Source organism: Phodopus roborovskii, unplaced genomic scaffold (assembly GCF_943737965.1).
Source record: "Phodopus roborovskii unplaced genomic scaffold, PHOROB, whole genome shotgun sequence".
In the NCBI taxonomy this organism is placed as follows: domain Eukaryota; kingdom Metazoa; phylum Chordata; class Mammalia; order Rodentia; family Cricetidae; genus Phodopus; species Phodopus roborovskii.
Genome location: NW_026126485.1, coordinates 20,206,802 through 20,229,983, shown reverse-complemented (window position 1 = coordinate 20,229,983; position 23,182 = coordinate 20,206,802). Strand labels below are relative to the sequence as shown.

At 38.6% G+C, this 23,182-nt stretch overlaps 1 protein-coding gene and 1 pseudogene across 1 annotated transcript in view; one reads left to right on the top strand and one right to left on the bottom strand.

Moving 5' to 3' along the window:
- Positions 1-23,182, top strand: part of Itfg1 (integrin alpha FG-GAP repeat containing 1) — a 120,050-nt gene that overhangs the window by 75,978 nt on the left and 20,890 nt on the right. The window contains exons 9-13 of the mRNA XM_051195052.1: positions 7,050-7,144; positions 8,338-8,510; positions 18,102-18,252; positions 20,153-20,261; positions 22,648-22,691. Coding sequence (XP_051051009.1) covers positions 7,050-7,144; positions 8,338-8,510; positions 18,102-18,252; positions 20,153-20,261; positions 22,648-22,691 — 572 coding nt within the window. The remainder of the gene's footprint in view (positions 1-7,049; positions 7,145-8,337; positions 8,511-18,101; positions 18,253-20,152; positions 20,262-22,647; positions 22,692-23,182) is intronic.
- LOC127229938 (60S ribosomal protein L6-like) lies at positions 12,162-13,054 on the bottom strand (annotated as a pseudogene).

The following is a 23,182-nucleotide window of genomic DNA, read 5'->3' as shown; positions in this document are numbered from 1 at the left end:
CACCTGTGTTAGTTGTAGGCGGGAAATCCTGAACTAATAGACATGGGAAAGCCAGCTGAGGACTAGCGTTCATGCCTTCATTGTTATCTGTTCTGAATATGGTGGCGATGTGACGAGCTTCCTCAAGCTGTTGCTGCTGTGACATCCCTGCTCTCGTGGACTGGAACCTGGAACTGTGAGCTGAAATGAACACTCTCTTGAGTTGCTTTCCTCTAGCTGTTTAATCATAGCAACAGGAAAAGACACTAAGAGACATTTATATGAGAATTATAAAATTGCTACTTTAGAGTCTGAATTCTTTATACATACTCAGCATTTAAAGCTGAGTTAGATATTCTTAAGGAAAAACTGGAACTCAGTGTCCTTGAAGCCTATGTATAGGATTTTATGTGATGAATTCTTGGCTTATGAATGAGTTTTTTATAAAGCCATACCTCTGACTTAATTACAAAGTCTCAAAACTACTGTACATTTAACTGATTTTAGTGATGCCTATTAGTGTAAATCCAAAATTATTCCTTTGAATATAAAATTTCTGTAAAATAATGATGCCTTTTACACTGTTGCATATATTTCAATAATTTAAAGGGTACCTTCAATATTTTGAAATAAAACAGCACTTAATTAAACATGGATCACTATAATTCCACTCTGATTAGTATAACAACCTATTTTAGTGCCCTGTGAACTTAACAATCTCCTCATTCTTTGATTTCTACAGCCCTGTTATAGTGACTACTGAAGACAGACACCTTATCTATTCTTAGACTAATAAATTCATACATCTAAGAAGATGGTAAAATGTATTTCTCTCCAGCAAATTATACCTGAGAGGAATTCCCTGCTGTCAGTCAGAGCAATATAGAAGCCTGTGGATGGTATGAAGGGACTAAATGTCCTGTGCTATTTTCAAACAATTCTGGCTGTTTGTGATTGCCCTTTTTCTTCATTCTACAGCTCTGCACTTTTGGTTCTATATAAATAAATGCCTCATCCAGTAATTAGGATAATCAGAGCTGTGTTGTTTCTTGGATGTAAGTAGGTACATGAATCCTCTGCTGAGCCTTCACCCACTGAAGAACTGAGTGGAGGATTAGATAGATAGGTGAGTTGAATAAATGGTGACAGGGTAGGTAAATGGGTGAAAATGCCCTTTGCCACTTTACTTTTGGAGCATTTGCCCAGAGCATTCTATTCCATTAGCAGCTTTCACAAAGACATTCCATATTCCTATTCCCTTCCACAGTAGCAGACATAGAGATGAACGGGCATTGTATGTATTTAATCTGCCATGGCCTGTCATCACATTACCCCCATAGTACTAATAGCCACAACTTAATTAAGAGAAATATTTTTCAAGGATTTTTTTACATTAATAACATAAAAAGAATGTAAAATTTAGGATATGCAAAGGTTTATTTATTTCTATTTCATATTAATAATACTTTTTATCAAGAACTATTTTATGAGAAGTTTTTTATAAGCCAGGCAGAGTGGTGAATGCAGTAAACCAACCTAGATGGGAGGCTGAGTCAGGAAGAACACTTGAGCCAAGTTCAAAACCATCCTAGAAAAACCAGAACAAGCCTATCTCTAGGGATGTGAGGGAGTATTGTATATGCAATTCAAGTGATTGTTCCAAATCTGTCTGAAGTGAGAAATATTTATTCCACTGTAAATTGAGGTTCTGAGGTTAAGAAGCATGCTCAAGTGCTAGGATGAGAACGGCAGAGATGGGAAAGGATGCTTGGTTCTGTGTCAGCTGTTTTCACATACTGTGTACTCTCCCCTTTTTTCGCTAGTTCCTAAGATGTGTGGCCAACCATCCTTGGTGATGGCAACCAATAGTGAACTTCTGCTATATAAGATTTGAAGGGTTTAAAACCTGCACCTTACACCTTTAATGACTTTACACATAGAAAAGTTTTTATACTATATGACCATCCTCCTAAGTTGCCCATTTCAAAAGCATTTTGAAAGATTTTGTTATCATTTTCTCATCAGTGTAAATTCATTCCATTATTAAGTTTCTACTATATATTGTAGGCTCCTGGAAAGAAATTCCTTAATTTTCCTTTTAATTCAATCAGATTTTTAGCTATGGCTCACTTCTAAGTTATTATTCCTCATTTGGGACCAGGATCTAACTTAATCTAGATACACTCTTTCCTAAACATTAAGTAATAAATACACAAAATTTCTCTGTCTTCTCCTAGCTTGTATTTCTCATCCAGAATTTTTGTTCTGTTTTGTTTTTTGTTTTGTTTGCTTCACAGTAATCCTGATTTTCTCCTTTAAGAGTCTACATGTGAAGCATCTACTGTTACCTCTACCAAATGTCAATCCAGTGTTCTGTGCCACCATACCCAGCTTTTACATTGGTACTGGGGATCGATCTCTTGTCCTCATGCATTCACAATAAGCCCTGACCAACAGAGCTGTTTTCTCAGCTCTGCCTTGTTCTGTGTGACCATCGTCTGCCCCTACGGTTTCTGGTGACAATGAGTAGTTTATTAAATATTCCTTGTTCATGTTAAGCAATGTCTCTCTTAAGGTGCTCACCAGATAGGTACTGTTTCACTGAATAGTGTCTCGCAGGACCTTTCAGGACTGCTCACCTGACTCTTAGTGTCAGTCATGCTGTCTTCAGGTATACCAGTTGTTTGTCCTGCCTACTCATCTCTGCCATTGACCCTCGCACACGCTCTGTTGAACTTCTTGTCTCATGTGTTGTACTTTTTCAGCTCCAGAGTATTTGTTTGGTTTTGTTTTACAGTGTCTTTATTGATGCCATCTTGTTCTTAGGTCATTTTCTTAATAGTGGTCAGTTCATGTTCATGTTTCCTTTGCTTTTGAACTTGTTTCAGCTCATGTTTTTTAAAGTTTTAATTAGGTAAATTTGGTGGCAAGGCTTCCACCCAGATGTCATCTGTAATTTAGTTTTGCGTCATTGCAGAGACTGTTTCTCTTGTTCTCTGTGTGCTCTATGCTTTTGTTGCTGCCATGCTGTTTACAAAGTAGACAGTTCAGTATTACAATCTAGTAATGGTGGGAATCAGTTCTCATCTTTTTCAGGTTTTGTTGTCTTTTTGATTATTTGTAGTAGTCTGTTTATATAGTAATTTTCTAAAGTATTTTACAGACAGTGTTCTTGTCATGTAATGTCATTGGTTTCTGTTTCTTTATTATATATCTACCTAATTTTTGGTAGAGATTTTCTTGAATGTCAAGGATTAAAACAAACAAATAAAACCCAACTACCAACAATCAAATTTTCTGGCCTTTCAGGCTGCCACTGTGCAAAGGCACTCTTAAACATTTGTGCTGTAGGTAAAACTTGAATATGAAAAAGCTAGCTAAGTATGGACCAGCAAGCAGTGTTCATGACTTCTCCTTTAGTTATACCCTGAGCTTTTGCCCTGACTTCGATATTTGATGTACTGTCACCTGTAAGTTGAAATAGTTGTTTTTGGTCAGTATTTAGTCAGAAAGAAATTCAAATTAGAGCAACTATTACATTGGCTTGTGTGTTTGCTTTTTGTATGTTAATTTTCCTGACATTTTGCTGAACTGTTTAGCAACTTTTAAGAGTTTTCTCCTAAAGTCTTCAGGGTCTCTTGCTTACAGAATCTTCTTATCTGCAAATAAGACTGCTTTGACTTCTTCCTTCCCTAGTTATGTCCCCTTACATCCCACATCTTCTTGCTTCTAGCCCTAGCTAGTATTCAGTATTATGTTTTTTAAGAGTGGAGAAAGTAGAAAGTCTTATTTTGTTCCTGACTTTGTTGGAAATGTTTTGAATTTTAGAACTTTAATATAATGTTAGGTATAGATATACGCTGAGATATGTTCCTTCCATTCAGATCTTCTTTTATCAAGAAGAGGTGTTAGAATTTGTCAGTCTTTTCTGAGTATATCAAGATGATCATGGTATTTCTGTCCTTGACCCCAATTTATAACATTTATTGATTTATATGTTGAATTATTCTTTCATCTCTATAATAGAGCCAACCTTATTAGAATGAATACTGACCTTCTGGGTGTGTTCTTGAATTTGATTTACACATATTTTATTTAGAATATTTGAATCTGTTTGCATTGGAGAAATTGCTTTGTAATTTTCTCTTTCTGTTGCATCTATGTCTGGTTTTAGTATGAGGGTAATATTAGCTTCATAAACCACTTGGATATACTTCACCCTTTCCTGTTTTATGAAATAATTTAAGAAGCATTAGTGTATTCTTTGAAGGCCTAATAAAGTTCACCAGTGAATCCATCTGGGCCTGAAGTTTTGTAGGTCAGAGATTTTTAACCACTGCTTCATTTCACTGAATTATCTCATCTTGGTTTAATTTTGGTAGGCCATGTGCACCAATTTATCAGTTTTTTTTTTTTCTTTTGAGATTTTTTTTCCAGTTTAGTGATTGCTTTAAAATGAGGCTTAATGATTTCTCCATATTTCATTGATATATGTTTCAGCAGTTCCCTTTTTATCCATTAATTTTATTAATTTATCTTTTCTTTCTTTTGGTTACTTGGCTTAGGGTTTCTCAAAGAACCAATTACTTTGTTGATTTTTCTGTGGGGTTTTGTTGTTGTTTGTTTTTCATTTCATGAATTTTTGTCCTAGTCTCAATGATTTCTTTCTGTGAACTGATTTGGGGTTTGGCTTGTTCTGTTTCTGAGGTCTTAACATGCACCATTAACTATTTTATTTCTAATGTAGGTACTTAATACTATAAACTTCTCTACTAAAAATATGGTCTTTGTAGGCCATGGGTTTTAGTATGTTGCACTTTCATGTATTTCTAGAAATGTATTTCCCTCTTGATTTTTTGTAATGATCCATTCAATTGCACATTGTTATCTTCGGGAGTCTGTGTATGTTCTCAGGTTTCTCTTGCTGTTGATTTACAGTCTTATCCCATTGTAACTGGATAGAGTACAACCAATTATTTCAGTATTCTTATGTTTATTAAGACTTGTTTTGTGTCCTAATATTTTAGAGACTGTTCTATAATGTGTATTCTACAGTGTTTGAATGGAATGATTTATAAGAATCTGTTAAGTCCATTTGGTCTGTTATCATTTAATTCAGTTAGTTCTCTGTTTATTTTCTATAAGAATTACCTATCAGTAAGAGTGTAGTATTCTGAGTTTTAAATATAAAAAGAACCCCTTTATGGAACAAAACAAAAAAAAAAAATAGTATCATGTAATGATTGAAGCAGTAGTTTTCCATTTGTGTCATTTACATACTAAATAAGAGTAAATCTATACTGAGTTACTTATTGTTTATTATTTGGGCTTGCCACATCTCAGTGTTAGGATATCAGCTAAGAACAGAATATATTGAGATATTTTCCATAGAGTGTAACAGGATGCTGTGCATGAGCCAGATATAAACTTTACCATATCAGGCTTTCTCAAAGTAAATTGGGACTGAGAAATGGCACAGCAGTTTAGAGTGTATACTGTTCTTTCAGTGGACCTGAGTTCAGACAGCACCTACATTAGATAATTACAAATGCCTGTAGCCCAGGGTGATCCTACACCCTCTTCTGACCTCCATGGGTGCCTGCATTTACATACACAGACACCTACACATAATTTTTTTAATTTTAAACATTGTTAAAAACAAGTATCATATATCAAATTTTCAAGGTAGCCAGACTGTATAGACTATACTGCAAAGCACATGCCATATATACCACAGTAGCTGCCCCTGTAGAAGAGAACAGAGAAGAACGGGGAGAAGGTACCTTCTAACACTTATAACTCCTTGAATGGTTTTTAAAATACTGGAAGTGATCTTTAAAAACATATTTTTTTATTCAGGTCAGGCTCCACTGGCTAGATCTTCATCCCATGCGGTCTAACTTCTTTTTTCTTTAATGAATTATTGAGGTGCTAAAGCTTGTTTTTGTCATATACTTCTCTTCATATATCTCTATACAGCAAGAGCTGTATCTGTATTGATAATCCTTTGATTTCCACCCAACTATAAGTACTACATTGGGCCCAAGTGAAATGGCAGAGTAACCATTACAAGTAAGTTAGTGTTTGTTAAAGGAGCCCAAAAGATGCCCTGAATTTAAAGGTTAAATTACTGCTCCAATCACAGAAGGATTTAGCTCTAGGCCCTCAGACTCTCTAAACTTCAGACAATGGGGTCTTCATGCATGAGGGAGCATCAGAAGAGGTGATTTCAGGGCCTTTGGTGTATCTGTCTCAGAAGGTATATGCAGAATAGTAGCATTCTTGCCAAAAATCCAGTCAGATGTGAAGAAATTGTGCCAGGCAGCCTGATATTATCTATAAAGTTCACACTCAAGAACTGTATAGTCAAATTCAATTTTTCAAAATGTCTCTGAAGGTTTTAATTAGTTAACAGTTATGTTTTGAACCACATTCATAGCTATTTAGTGTGCATGGAGTTGGACACAGCCGTGAGTGTATTCTCTTCATTTGTATTTTTTAATGATGAAAATGCATGGGTGTTTTGAGAAGCCAAGGAACAGAATGAGTTGAAGTTCATGCTGACCAACAGGCACTTAAAGCTACATATATGTGCCACATATTTTTAATTGGCTGTCTAATAATGTTATTGTGTGCATACACATGTTTATTTTACCTCAATATAATTATGTAATAATCAAAAACTGCCTTTTAAAAAAATTGGTTATTTAGGGCTGGTCATGTACTCAGGGGTAGAAGCAATACCCTGAGTTCAGTCCCCAACACAAAATAATAATGGTTAATAATAACAATTCTAAATAAGTATAAAATGACTTTAAAGCAAGCATAACTTCAACAGTTATATATAATAACATCTAACCACAAAGAAGTTTGCAATTTAAAACAAGACTCAGAGAAATAAAATAAAGCAAGGTGCAGAGGGTTGTTTCTTAATTGATTCACCTTCATTATAAAGCCTTGTGTCAAGTCGTTGGTTTTATCTGGATGATGGAACAAATATGAACTTTAACTATGACACATGAAGACATTATTCTGAACTGTTAATAGACTCCTGAAGTTCCTTTTGACAGATGGAGATGGACACATGGATCACTTGCTACCAGGCTGTGAAGATAAAGACTGTCAGAAAAGTGCCATATACTTAATGAGATCTGGAACAAGGCAGGTATGTCAGCTTTGGGGATACTATGAATCGTGTCATGTGCTTGAAAAACCTTGAACATTAGAAAATGTGTCTAAAGAAGCAGAACACAATAAAATCCAAATTTACATTATAGAATTCTTCTTTTTCCCTAAGTGAAATACATTTAAATCTTTTTATTCTTTCACTGAAGTATAAAAAATGCTTCTGTGTGATTTTTGGTGAAGAAATCCCATTCTATATCTTGTAGTTAAATTAAATGTAGCATTTTAGATGCCAGCAATATAGAAAACACATTATAATAAAAGCTTACGAGGAAGATAATCTTATTTCCAGAGCTAACCCTGCTTTTGTTTTCATGTGCAGATCCATTCCATTTCTCAACCTTACTTTTTGCCTGTTGCTTAATAATTTAGAATCATGAGAGTCACAGTGGAGGATTAATATGGAAATAATAGGTTGTGACACTTTTAGAGTTAACCAGATTTATTTTCTTGGGGTTTAATAAGTAATAGGATATCATGCTGACTTTTATAGCCTTTTTGAGTAGAAAACACCACATTTTATATTCAGAAACTTAGTAAAACAAATCTTTATACATTCTGCATTTTAAAAATCATTGAATTATTATCTTTGACTATATTTGTATAGTTGTGAATCATTTAAAACACTATCTCAAGAAACTTCCCATTATTTGTTCATAGGTATAAAAATACATAACAAGAATACTTGAAAATTATATAATTAACCGGGCTTTTAATCCCAGCACTCAGGAAGCAGAGGCAAGCAGATCTCTATGAGTTGGAGGCCTGGTCTACTGAGTGAGTTCCAGGACAGCCAGGGCTACACAGAGAAAGCCTGTCTTGAAAAAACGGAAAGGAGGAAGGAAGTTATATAGTTACCTATCTCTATGAAGACAAATGTCACAGTTCTTTAATGGGTATTATAGATTCTGCATTGAATGAAAATTTTCTAATACAGTTTATCAGAAACACTTTACCACGCTTTTACCCCTCATTTATAAACTGCTGACAGCTTCAGAAATTGATTATTGGGTTTTGTTGTTGTTGTTTATTTGTTATTTTTTGAGGGTTTTTTGCTTGTTTGTTTTTTAAGACAGGGTCTCCCTGTATATCTCTGGCTGTCCTGATCATTCCTTTTGCAAATGACTATTTTTCTAAAGTGATTATGATTAATCTTATTCTCTTTATTCTTAGTGGGTTCCTGTGCTTCAGGATTTTAGCAACAAGGGTACACTCTGGGGCTTTGTGCCATTTGTGCATGAAGAACAACCAACTTCAATACCAATTCCACTCACCCTTCATATTGGAGACTACAACATGGATGGCTACCCAGATGCTCTTGCCATATTAAAGAATACATCTGGAAGGTATGGAGAGTAATTTGCATGACAGAAACTTGTAAAATGTCTTTACCACAGCAACTTGTGACTGACAGCAGTTAAGCTGTTATAGTCTTCCCTAGGAGGAATTGATAGGCTCAGCTCATGGTTCCTTGTGTGATACGTGAACTCATCCCATGACTTAGAAATTAATTGTCACAAATCATGTTAATATTTCTAATTGTTAAAATATGTCAGCTCACACAACCTAGAATCATCTGAAAAGATGCTCTCAGTTGAGGAATTATCTAGGTCAAGTTGGCCTATGGGCACATCTTGTAAGGGACTTATTAGACAACACAGCCCACGGGACTGTGCCATTTCCTAAGTAGAGGATCCTGACCTGTGTAGGAGTGGGGACAGCAAGGATAAAGAAGCAGACCATGTGGATATGTGTTTCTCTCTGCTCTTGATTGTGATGTGATGTTACTAGTGGCTTGTTTCTTTCCCTTAATGATGGAGTATCACCTGGAATTGTAAACCAAGTAAACCCTTAGCTTACCTAAATTCCCTTTTGTTAAGGGATTTTATCACAGCAACAGAAATGAAGTTAGATTTTTCTATAAAACATATTCTGATTATAGTTTCCTCTACTCCAACTCCTCTCACATTCTCCCCATTTCCCTACCCACTCAAATCCACATTCTTTTTTTTTCTCTCATTAGAAAACAAATAGGGATCTAAAATAACAATGGTAATAAGATAAAATATAAAAAGCAAACCAGAGTAGAACAAAACAAACAACCAAAAAGAGAGCCAAAGAAAAAAGATCAAGAAACACATGTAGAAGTTGAGACATGCACATTCACATAAGCAAACCAAAAAAACCAAAATCCATAAAAACAAAATTGGAAACCATAAATATAAGCAAAAGGTTTGTAAGGTAATGTAATAGGTAAGGTAAAGTAAGAAATGGGGGAGGGGAGGCAGGACAGAGAAGGGGGATGGGAAAGGTGGTAAAGATGGAGGAAGGGAAGATGCCCAGATTTAAAAAACAAAAAACAAAATACGTCCAAAAATACCATTCAGTTCATTTTATGTTTGTTATCTGCTGATGGACATGGTCTGTGCTTAAGTCTGTTTTGTATACCCAGTGAGACTTTATTGGAGAAAACTAACTATTCTTTTTTGAGCAGTTATCAATTGATAGCATCAAGTCTAGGGATGGGGACCTGTGTCCATCTCCTCTCTCAGGAGTGGAGCCCCATCTGGCTTAGACCTGTGAAGACTGTACATGCTGCCAGTCTCCGCGAGTTCATATGTTCATCAACTCCTGCTGTGTCCAGAAGCCATTGTTTCCTTGGTGTACACCATCTACACTGGCTCCTACAATCTTTCCGGCCCAAACCTTTGAGCAAATATGTATACTTGGTAAACATTAACTAAAAGTAAACTGTATAAAATTTAAAGCTAAGAGAAAGAGCATAGATGTTGAAAGCCAGCCACATTATTTGTGAAAAATTTTAGCACCTTTCATCCATACTAGCCGCATAAGCACAACTGGTACAACACATGTAATATTTTGTACCTCATAAGATTGTAAGGACCAAACTAAACAAGGTATGCTTATTCTGTGCCCAGCAAATATTACTTTAGCAGTCTAGCAAGTGATCTGTTCTCAGCACATAGGCTCAAAACCCATGTGGAAGGGTCCATCTGACAGCAGGAATGTACTAGCACTATCTGGAAACATCCAGTCCAATGACATACTTCTTCTCCTCTGCACCTAGTCAGTGCAGAATCTACACTTAACATGCTGCTGGGACTCTGAAGAGCCACCCAAATAAAGATCCCCTACCAAGTACCTGAAACCTCTGGATCACAGTCAGAATGTTCCCTCTGATTCCTTGTCTTACTCTAAGACTGTGGTCCATCTCTATTCTCCTTCCTGGGAAGTCAAGCGTGCAGCCATCATTAGGTTAGTACTGTCCCCCATGGCCAATCTAAATGCATGGGACTCAAGACTCAAAGGCTTGATATGGCTGCTTTCCTCCTCTAACCAGCACATGGAGCCAATGAAAGACCTGAGTTGAACTGATATGTAAGTGGAATCTGAGAAGAACCAGACATAATTTGTTGGGTATGGTGGCACATTTCTTTAACCTTACTAGTATTTGGGAGACAGAGAGTCAGGAGATCAAGGCCATGCTCAGCTACATAGCATGTTTGAGATCTTATTACAAAAGGAAAAAAAGAAACAAAGGAAACATATAACTTACCATTAAATACAAAATATGTCTGTAGTACAGAGGAAAAACAATATTTACCAAGGCCCAGACAGATTGTCTGGCAGAATATACATAAAGAAAATTGTAAGAAATAGTATATTTGACACTTCTGAAATTCAGCAAAATGGTTGCCATTGTTTGTATGTTCTTTTGTAATGTGAGAGTAATAATACTTGACAGGTTACTTTCAACTTTGGTTGTAACTAAGCTGCTATTACATTAGTTGTGACAATTTTCAATAATTTCACTTCTCCAGGAAAAATACTTCATTGAACAAGTTTTGAAATGTACATATGATTCAAGAAAATCTTAGAATCATGGTATCCATCTCCAGATTTCAGAATACTTAAGTGAAATCAGCTTTCCCATCAACTGGGGAACAGTTCACTTGAGGATATTTTGGTTATTGATGAGATGTTAAAATCATCATGTACTTTCAGAAACAAAATTATCCTTCCATGAATTCTATCAAGCACGTGGTGATTGTCAAAGATGTGTATCAAAAATAGCACACCCATTCCTCTCTTGAGTCTCCAGAGAGCACAGGGTTGCTGTGAGGTTGGATCTGGGGTTGGATCTGGGAAAAGCAAGCATGGTTGGAATTAATCTGACAGGTAGTTGAAGAAGACACTAGAATGCTGGCTAATTTTAAGACACTACTATGGGCACATTTATCTGTTTAAGCAATGACTGTTGTGATTTTAAAAGCTGTTCAAGAGAGAAAGACTCCATGTGACAGAGCTCACGTGAAGATGGTTTTTATTAGGGGAAATGGAATGGGGAAAAAGAGGAGATCAGCCTCTGGAGACAGGAGCAGCAGAAGAGAAAAAGCAGGGGTGGGGGATACTCTTTTTTATGGGGGGGTTGTCCTTTCTGTTTCTCTTTTGTTGTTTTTGTTTTAATAGTTTACATATTTGTTTTTCTTATTTTACATATCGATCCCAGTTCCCTCTCCCTCCCTCCTTCTCATGTCCCCCCACCCACCTCCCATCCCATCCCACCCCTCCTACTCCACAGGGAGGGCGCTGCCTTCCAGGAGGGATCAACAAAATCTGTCAAGTCATTTGGAGTAGGGTCTAGGCCCTCCCTCCTGCCTCTAGGCTAAGGGAATGTCCCTCCATGGGGAATGTGTCCCCAAAGCCCTTTCATGCACCGGGGATACATCCTGGTTCCACTGTCAGAGGTCCCTTAGACTGCCCAGGCCTTCTAACTGAGACCGGTGTTCAAGGGGTCTGAGTCAGTCCTATGCTGGTTTCCCAGCTATCAGTCTGGGAGTCCATGAGCTCCCCCTTGTTCAGGTCAATGTCTCTGTGGGTTTCTGTAGCCTGGTCTTGACCCCATCTTCTTTTCTTTTTTTACGGTTTTTTTTTTTTTTTCCCATATGAATCTGCTTAAATAGGTTGGTAGAAAGTTAGAAAACCGATTTGTGAGGTTACATCCTGTTTGTCAGAGAGAACTGAGACCGTGGGTAGCCCTGAAGCTGAGGAACAGCTTTAATCTTTAGCAAAAGCTTCGACCCCACGGTTTTCTGATCAGCCTTGCGGTGCTCTGTAATCTCGTATTTCTCCTTCCCTGTGTCGAAGATCTCACCCTCCTGGTGCCTGGGCTTGCGCAGTTGCTGCTTCTTGAAGTAAGCATCAGTCCAGCGTTTGGGGATCTTAACTTGGCTAATATCAACTTTTGTAGAGGTGGCGATGACAAATTTCTGGTGTGTTCTTCGCTGAGGAACTCTGTTGAGGGCAAGAGGTCCCGTCACAAATAGCAAGCCGCTGCCCAGCTGCTTCAGAAAAACCACCCTCTTGCCTCTGTGGCGCCCAGTGAGAATGATCAGGACGCTCCCGGGAGTGATGCTGGCACGAAGCTTTCCCACATGCTGACTGAAGGGCTTTTTGCCATGGCTCAGCAGCTTCCGAGGAACATCTTCAGTGGGGTAATACTGGGGCATTTTTCAAAGCTTGACCACCCCGGTACCACCATTCTTGTCACCACCAACCGGTTTGGTGACAGTAGCAAGGACCTTCTCCTTTTTCTTCTTCTTTTCAACCTTAGTTTTTGCAGCTGAGTGTTTTGTTTTGTACAGGGCCTTTCTGGAATACATGGCAGATCGGGAGTACCTGCCAATTCCTCTAACCAGGACAGGGTTCCGGCTGCAGTGTAGCCTCCCCTTCTTGGGCTTTTAACCTTAGGGTCACCCGTTTTGGCTGCAGCAGCCGCGGGAGCACCTGCGGCATCACCGCCAGCCTTCTTGGTTTTTCTCTTTTTTTGTCAGGCTTCTCGGCTTTTTCACCCGCCATCTTGCAAGATGGGAAACTAAGGTCCCAGCTTCCGGTCTTAAAGCCTTCACCCCATTTTCTTATCATTCCTCCCTCTCTGCAACTGGATTCCAGGAGTTCTGCTAAGTGTTTAGCTGTGGGTGTCTGCTTCTGTTCCCATCAGCTACTAGATGAGGGCTTATGATGGCATATACATTAGGTATCAATCTCATTATCAGGGAAGGGCATATAAGGTAGCCTCTCCACTGTTGCTCAGATTGTTAGTTGGGATCGTCCGTGTAGGTCTCTGGACATTTCTCTAGAGTCAGTTTTTTCTTCAAACCTATAATGGCTCCCTCTATTGTGATTTCTCTCTCTCTCTCTCTCTCTCTCTCTCTCTCTCTCTCTCTCTCTCTCTCTCTCTGTTTATGTTTTGTTTTGCTTTGTTTGTTGGTGGTAGGTTTTTTTTGTTTGTTTGTTTGTTTTTTGTTTTTGCTCTCATCTATTTGTCCCCCGACTCAGTCTTCCAGTGAACGCTCCTCCTGGTGGAAGGGGGCCCAGTGCTCAGGTGGTCACTCCTTGAGGTGCAGGTGGGGCTACAGCTCTGGTGGACTTTCCTCCCGTTGGAGTTGTAGATGGTGCTGAGTCGATGTAGTAACGGGTTATCTCCCACCGAGAAATGGCAGTGGATGCTGGCTGGGACACAGGTGCTCTTTCCCAGAGGAACTTTTTGCAGTAGTTTCTGGAAGCTACTGCTGGAAAGCACTGCTGTTGCTTTACCCAGTAATCCCTCCTAGCTCCTGAGGCTGAGGCCTCCCCCTCTGGCACTGCTCCCGGTTCTGAGACTTGTGGCTCCCTTGATGCTGCTCCGGGCCTGAAGCTCAGATTTCCTTCTGATACTGCTTCCAGGCTGGGATTTGGGCCTCCCCCCTGATGCTGCTCCAGGGCTCAAGCTCAGGCCCTGAAGCTCCATCCTCCCTCTGAAGCTGCTCCAGGCTCTGGTGCTGCTCCCAGGTCTGAGCTCATGGCTCCCATGACACTACTCTGGGCCTGAAGCACAGGCTTTCCTCTAATGCTGCTTCCGGGCTGGGATTTGGGCTGCTCCCTAGCTCTGCTCAGGGCCTGTAGCTTGAACCTACCTCTGACTCTGCTCCTGGGTCTGAGGCTGCTTCTGGTTCTGAGGCTCGTGGCTCCCCCAAAGGTACTCCGGCCCACCACCTGGTGGAGAGGTGAGGGAGGAAAATGAATGTTGTTTGAAAATGTCATAATAAAATCTAATACTTTGTATCTTTGTATGCTAATTTATAGTCTTAAAAAAATAAATAAAATACTGAAGGAGGAATCGTGATGCTGGCTGGAAAGCCACAACATTAAAAAAGGCTTGCTTTCCACAGAACATGTTTGAAACCTACAACCTTATTCACACAATAGTAGTACATTTCTACGTTTCAACAACTTATTTGTTAGCATGAATTTACTAACATAGAAGGCACATTTCACAGTTGTGTGCTATTACTTGACAGTTTTAAAGCCATCATGGTTTTTTTCTCTCCCCCCCCAATTTATTTTTGGGTAATGATGAAATGTAACTTGGCTTGCTGGTCACCCAAGGCAGAGGGAAAGTCTTCGGAATTTCAGAACTAATTCTGTTACATTTGTTTTTTCTTTCAACCCAAGTTGTAGTCAATTATCTAAATGTTTTGTCTTCCACTTAATAAAGGGTTTAATAGGTGAATCTATACATTCACCGTTTAATCTTATTTTAATGCATTTCCATTGGTATGCTAATTCCCTTAAGGGATATATAATTAATTTAACTCAGCATGTTTGGACGCTTTTCCCACGAATGTGATGTTGAGCCTTAAATTTGGTTATGTACCTCTGTTCTTTTTATTAATTTTTGAAGATATTATATGAAGCAGTGGGTTTCCTTGGGCTTTTTCATACAAATCTTGTTCTTACTATCTGTTTTCTTAACCCTTCTAAACCTCATGTCCCCTAATAACCCCTTAAAGGGATGGCAGCAGGAAACTTGGCCCAGGCAGTTAGTATAGTACATATGAAAACAGTCATCTTGGTTCCTAGGACCCAATGTTAAAGAGAATAACCTGGGGTTTGATACAGCTAACCTTAGGTTATCGGTTGGATCAGCGTTTGTAAGCTCTTATCTACCATGAAGTTTATTGCTATAGAGTCAAAAGTCAGAAGCTCCACCACTTGACACAGCCACATCTCTCCAGGAGAATTTTGAAAGTAGAAAGACTTGTATAGGTCTCAGTGTTGTTACTTCCTCATCTTCAAAACCACTTGAGTGACACTCCAAAGCTAAAACATTGGCCATCCCAGAAGGGACAAAGTAGGGAGTACTGACAGGGTGGGAGGATCTGGTCAGCTGGCAGACTGAAAAAGTATGATGTTATAAATTCACATCTCTAATAAGTAACACTTTACCAGTGTATCCTCCCATTTTATTGGTTGCTGTAATTCTCTTAGACATTTCATAGCTGCCTGCATGCTTGACCTTGTGTTCACTCATTGCTCTTCATTGTCTTGAGTAGATCTGGGTTGTTACCTGGTATTATGTTTAATCTGCCTGATATACTCTAATATTAATTAAGATGCCATAAAAGTACTGACAAATGAATATATGAATATATATAAAACTCTAGGTGAAAGACACTGGACACAAAAAATTTTTAAAGCATGGAAGAAGTGCTGACAAAATATCAAAGTCACAACAGTTGATATTCTGAAAAGAACTCCAGTGGCACAATAAATAATCCCAAGAACTGAGAAATGGAATTATATAAAGTTACAAAGCTACCTTGCAGCAAAGGAAATATTCACCACAGTGAAAAGACAGCCTATAGAATGCAAATATACCTTTGCCAACTACACATCAAACATGAGATTATTATCTAGAATATATAAAGAACAACAAAAACTAAACCTTCAAATTCCTAATCATCCAATCAGTAAATAGGCTGATGAACTGAATAGTTGGTTCTCAAGAGAAGAAATGCAGGAGCTGGAGAGATTGCTCCATGGTAACAAATGCCTGCTATTCTTCCACAGGACCTGCCTGGTTCCCAGCACCCACCTCAGGTGGCTCATAACTGTTTCTAATTCCAGTTACACACACAGAGGGGGGGGAGAGGAGAGGGAATGATAAGATGTAATAAATACATAAATACAAACTGCTAAGTCCATTTGGTGTTGCACGTATGATTTCAGGGCTGACCATTTTGTATTGAAAAACCAATTAGAGGGCTCATCTCTGGGAAAGACTGAATTCTTCCTCTTCTGGAAGTCATTAGTCTGAGGGGCCCCCTGTGAGATTCCCCCACATAAGATGACTGTTGGTGTTGCTATTATTCAGATCTTTTTTAGGCAGTCATTATGTGGAAATAATGTGGGTCATTCCTTGACATTTCTGAGAGACACAGTCACAGAGCAGACTTCCTGGTCCTCTGGCTCTTGCAGTCTTTTCACCCCCTCTTCTTCGGTGTTTCCTAAGCCTTAGGTACAAATTGTGTTGCTGATGTATCATCCACTGGGGTTGGTCTTCCCTGGATCAGTTGATTATAACCTTTGTGGTTAACTGTAATGGTCTCTATTAGATCTATACTTACCTGTGAGTACAAGGGTAAGTTTGAGAAGGCAATTGGGCATTATACTTGGCCTAGTGAAGTGGGGGTAGTAGGTTCTCCTCTAAGACAAATGACCTCACTAGTTCTGGGTGTTTAAATGATAATATGAAATGACAGATTACTGCTGTGATGGAGTTGCTATTGAAAGTGACCAGCCAGGAGGGTGGGAGATAAATGGCTATAGAAGGGGTTTTCAGTTAATGCCAAAACTATGTCTTCCATCAGATTATATACATTGTCTCTATGAGTATGCTATATTATATAAAGGAAATAAAGTTTTAGAATATGTATAGCAGAACCCAAATAGGTCTGGTGTTTTGTGTTGAGGGATATAGAGATACACATACACATTTATTGTTGTATTATTCTCAGTGTATTTCCACACTTAGAAAAATATATAACAATGTATTTACAGTGTATCTATGAAAAAAAATATTTTTTACTTTTACTTCTTAAATGCTTCTGTTGCCTGAATTTTATATTTCCTATCATCATTTTGAGAATAAAACATTTTTAAATGATACTAGATATAGATATATTTGCCAAAAATACAAACTGAATCAAGAACATTTTCCCCAAGGTTTCAGAAGCAAATGGATCATAGTTTTTCTCTGTGAGACTTAAATGAAGTTATACTTTAAAAGTAATATGCTGACTCTCCCTATACAAAGCACATATTACAGTAAGAATGACATTTTAAATTGTGAAGACTTCACCAAAGGTTTCTGTTGTAAACTGTTACTTTACACTGGAAATTGCAAACAGCATGATTTATAAGACTTTGGGAAATCAAGAGTCTCCAATTCAAGTATTCATTGATCATTAATACACATCTGTCTAGGACTTAAAGAGATGACAGCAAAGATCTGATCATTCTAGAAAGAACACTGTTCAGACCAAAAAAACAGGTCTGTCTTGGTGAAACAGTGAGTTTGTTGAGGTTACTTAGAGGACCATAGGTAAGTGGGGGTGATTAACTGGATGACTCAAATGCAGCTCCAGCACTAAATAGCCCACCCACCATGCCAGTGACTCACACAAACCATATCATTGGAGGCCCCTGCAGACGGCTCTCCTAATTGTGGGGTCTCCTCTCCCTAATAATTTTATTTTTTTTTCCTTTTATAACCTTCAGGATCCTCCTGAGCTTTGTAAATTTCATTTCCTTTTACTGAGTCTTATGAGCCTTCTCCAGGAGAAAATACTGCAATTTGACAGGAGAGCTACACATCTAAAGTGTTACTCCAGTAACTTAAAATGCAAGGCAGAGTGGGTGACAGTGGAGACATGAAGGAGGGATGGATGTAGAAATTCCACATTAAAGAAGACAGAGCAAGTCTCACCCCATCCAGTAATCCCAGAATTTTACATGTAGTATCTGGGAAGATCGAGCACAGCTGTTGCCTCCCAGCTCTGATTTTAACTGAATTCCTCTTGTCTGTCACACAGCAATCAGCAAGCCTTTTTACTGGAGAATGTTCCATGCAATAATGCAAGCTGTGAGGATGCACATCGGATGTTTAAAGTCTACTGGGACCTAGCAGGCCTAAATCTAATCAAAGATGCCATGGTTGCCACCTTTTTTGATATCTATGAAGATGTGAGTTCAGAACTGTCCTGTGTGTTTAGAGTTTAATTGCATCTATGTCGTTCTCACTGTAACTTCATATCTTTTACCAGAAAATGGAATGAGAATGATTCATTAAAGAAAATCCCTTTTAAAGTTAAATGGGGTAGGGGCTGACTAATGATAGTAATAGTTGATCTCTGTAGTTGAATGTGAAAATGTTATTGCTTCTTCTGCTTATTTGGAATAAACTGCTACAGAATTGTGCTGTAAGACTAGCAATCTCCATGTTTATCAGCTGACCAAAAGCAGAACCAACAGGTTCCTGCACAGACAGCAGAGTGTATTCACTACGCTTGTAAACTGGAAGAAAGCATCTCTACTGCCACTTTTATGGCTCTGTCACTAGTTGCCAAGTGAGCTGGTAGAAGGCTCTGTAGGTACCTGGCATCCACCTTTCTAAAGAGAAAGCTAGTTTACTACTTAGAAGAAGAAGAAAAGGCTCTTGAAGAATATAATCTATCCACGTATATCCTTGCAAGATGGTTTACTATAGAAAGTAAAAGCCTATCAGGACATTTATGTCTTCATTAACCTTTTCATTTTGTTGTTCTACTTAGTGGTGAGTTGTTGGTACCCACATTTCCTTCTGCTTTTCCTGCTGCCAAATCTCATTTCATTTTTCATTAGCAGTTTCCAAGCATAAAAGTAATTGGTAGAAATATAAAAGAGGAAAAAAATCAACAAAACTGCCTACAAATCAATTTTTTTAATTTCTATACATCAAAAGGATAGTAGATGAAATTTTATTTTTAAATATGTAAAATAGAAATGCTACAAGTAAGTGAAATAATTAATATCCTTAATGTAAAAATATCCATAGAAACTGGTGCATCACCAAAACTCTCTAGAAAAATATAGTCAGTATACGGGGGGGGGAGGGGGGATGTTAGTAACATTTATAAAATGAGAATGAGTAGCATCATGATGCAGAAGAGTGTCAGCTTTAAATGACTGTATGTTTTTCTTCAATAGAGTAAGCTGAATTTCTGCTTGTTAAAGAGGGAGGGGGAGAAAGTGGTACCAGTCAGTGCCACAAGTACCACAACAGGGAACTTGGCCATATTTGCAGAGGATCTGAAAATCCCTGCACAAATCCCTACTCCATGTAAAAAGTGTGTGCTCCAAAAGTCTGGAAACATGAGTTGGATCCCCAACACCCACTGTGAAAACAAGAATTACTTCCTAAAAGTTGTCCTTGACTTCCACATTACACTCCCCATCCCCCATACACACACACACACACACACACACACACAGTAATGAATCTAAAAATGAAATTTTAGGGCTGAGTTGGTGGCACACACCTTTAATTCCAATATGCTTGAAGCAGAGGCAGGTGGATTTTTGTGAGTCTGATCTACAAACTTAGTTAGCCAGTTTCAGGCCAGCCAAGGTTACATAGTGAGACCAGAAGGAAATATACCCAAATGCTAACAATTACTTCCCAGGACTTATTTATGTTTATTTCCTATTCAATTTGTGTGCATACATTTTCAGTGAACTTATTTGAAACATCACTCTACTAAGGTACAGGTGACAAGCTACCCAAGAAAATTAACTTAAGAGGATGAGGGGTTTCGGTTCACAGACACTAAAACCCGTCACTAAAACCCGTCTCTTGGCCCATGTGGCATAGTACATCATGGCAGGAGTACATGGTGAAGGAGGCCAGCTCACCTGTGGTAGCCTAGCAGCAGCAGCAGCAGCAGAGAGAGAGAGAGAGAGAGAGAGAGAGAGAGAGAGAGAGAGAGAGAGTGAGAGAGAGAGAGACTGAGACTGGAAGATGCTGATGTCACAAACTATACCACAAGTCACCCCAGTGGTCTTTTTCATTCACCTAGTAGTTTCTCTTAATTTTTTTCCCCCTCAGGGAATCTTGGACATTATAGTACTCAGTAAAGGATACATCAAGAATGATGTTGCCATTCATACACTCAAAAATAACTTTGAAGCAGATGCTTATTTTGTTAAAGTCATTGGTGAGTATTTTAGATGTTATCATTCGTCTTGTTTTCCTCCCACCTTCTCTTTTCTCTCTCTCCCCTTCTCCTCACTTCCTGATACCAGTGTGCTCCTGTGTAATGCATGTACAGCCGTCCAGATCAGGAAATGAACTTCAGCAGAACATCGTGCTGGCTATACATAGGCCCCATTCAGATATACCAGCTGTCCCAACAATGACTCTCTTTCCCCTCTAGTTTAGTATTCTGCCCAGGATATGTTGAGTTTTTCACATCTTTCCAGACTTCCTCAATCTAGGACACTTTTTCAGTCATTTTCTATTTTTAACTTCATTGGTTTTAAAGAATTCAAATTTTATATTGTTAGATAATTGTATTTCCTGACTATCTAGCTCAAGTTACCCATTTTTTGGCAAAACTCCACAGCAAACTCTGCACTTCCAGGTCATTGGCTAGACCAGGAGGCACATGGTGCAATACTGCTCACCTGCTCACAGAGATGGACAGTTTTGGTGTTTTATATGTGTATGCATGTTTTATGCCATATGTGTGCCTAATGCCCTCAGAGATAAGAAGAGGGGATTGGATCTTCTTGGAGGAATTTGTGAGTCACATGTTGGTGCCAGGAACAGAACCTGGCCCTCTGAGAACAAGTTCCCCTAACCACTGAGCTGTCTCTCCGCCCTGAGATGATCTGCTTCTGTTTATTTGTTAATTGATTTATTTTTATTTTATGTGCAGTGGTGTTTTGACTGCATGTATGTCTGTCTGTGTGAGTGTCAGATCCCCTGGGAGTGGAGTCACAGAAGCTGTGAGCTGCTGTGTGCATGCTGGGAACTGAACCTGCATCCTCTGGAAGAGCAGCCAGTGCTCTCAACTGCAAAGACATTTCTCCAGCCCTGAGATGACCAGTTTCATCTCTTCTCCATTCACTGTTTTCCCTTCCCTATCCTACACACAGAGTAGGACATTACTTGTATTCTTTTTGAATCAAACTTTTACCCGCTACCACTGAAGGCTATTGATAACTCCTGCCTCAGCCTTTGTCAAATAATGATTCTGCTCTGCCATCATTCTTTCTACATAATTTTTACATTTATTATGTTGTATGTGTACATGCATGTGTGTGTGCATCCATGTATCTGTACCACATGCATGCAGGAAACCTCAGAGGTCAGAAGAGGGTTCTGATGGTCCCCTAGAACTGGAGTTACAGTTGTAAACCACCATGTGTGTGCTGGGAACCAAACACATACATCTGCTAAGCTCTTCCCCCCACCCTTCTTCACTCATAGACTGGCATGCAGAATTCATTTATACAGCACTTACCCTGATCCTTGAATCACACACAATTCTCCATGCATGTAAAACCCGGGTTCTGAATGCTTGGTGCACCTGTTAGGGTTTGTCATTTCTTCCAGGCTCCTTTTGGAATAAAGTAAGAAAATGGAAGGCAGGCTTCACATTCATATCCATCTAGTCATATGGATTCAAGCCACTGTACTTCCATTTTTAATCCAACACAGTACTTTCAAGTTCTTTCCAGTCTCTCCATGTGCATCCTCATCCTCTGTAGCAGTGAGAATTTCGCCTGTCACTTCCCTGTGCGGTCTCTTCCCTGTAACCAGCTCCTTGCAGGCACCTGTCTCATTGCTGTCTGTGCTCATAAAGGCCTTGTGTATTTTATTACGTGAGTGCTTACATTCTCTGGAAAGACTTTAAATACTGCTGTTGTGTTTTCTGTTTGGTTTTTACACACTCGTTTTTAGTATGTAGAAATAAACATTTGAGTGCAGCCACATTGGACTCACTTCTTAATTCTAGGAAGGTATTTTTTAAATAGTTTCAGGGAGATTTTTTTTTTTTTTATAGACAGCCATTTGCAAAGAGGAACACTTTTCTTTCTCCAGTCTCTAAGCCTTTTGTGGTTTTATCGTGCTAGCTAGGAGAGTGAGAGTGGACATCTTTGCCTTCTTCCCCTCATAAGCATCACATTTGACCATTATGCATATTAGCTGTACAAGGACTCCTCCTTGGGTCACATTTAAAATGTTCACTTCCTTTCTTGTGTACTGAGAGTTTTATATCAATAATTGGAAGATGGCTTCTTTTTTTTTTTTTAATGCTATTAGAGTTGATCTCTGAACTCCCCATATACACTGTCACATAGATATCTGCAACCACACACATAAATATATATGTAAACAGGTTTTGATGTTTTTTAAATTAGTTTTTAAAGATATATAGGTATAAAGTGAAATTTGATTTGCTCAGAAAGTTAAATATTTCCTCTCCGTGATCATAAGTCAGTGAATGTATTAATAGACTTTGGGAGGTGAGTAGATCTTTAAAAAATATGTAAGCTTATAAAAGAAATAATAGGCTGTTCTTTTTCTTTCCACAGTTCTTAGTGGTCTATGTTCTAATGACTGTCCTCGTAAGATAACAGTAAGTAAACTTAACTCTCCAGCACAAATATTTCTGTGAAATTTTCTTCAGGGACCTAGAGAAGTGGATCAGTGCTTAAGAGCATTTGCTACTCTTGCAGAGAGCCCAGGTTCAATCTCAGCAGCCATCTGTACTCTTCTTCTAGGGATCTGAAACTCTCTCGAGGGCTCCTCAGGTACTATATACACATGGTGCACATACATACATGCAGGCAAAAACTCATACACAGAAAGTCAATATATAAATAATCGTTTTTCATTATCTTGAGATCGATAAATATACACAAAAAAGTCATAGGTTATAATCAAAGTTCTTATTCATGTTTGGTACTTATTAAAATATTGATTATTACTCAAGAAAACTGCTAGATTCTGGTACCTTTCCATAAAAATTTACCACTATACAACTGAGGATATAGCTCAATTAGTAGAAGGCTTGCTACCTAGCACAAGCCTTGAGTTTGATCTTCAGTACTACAGAAAGCCAGGTAT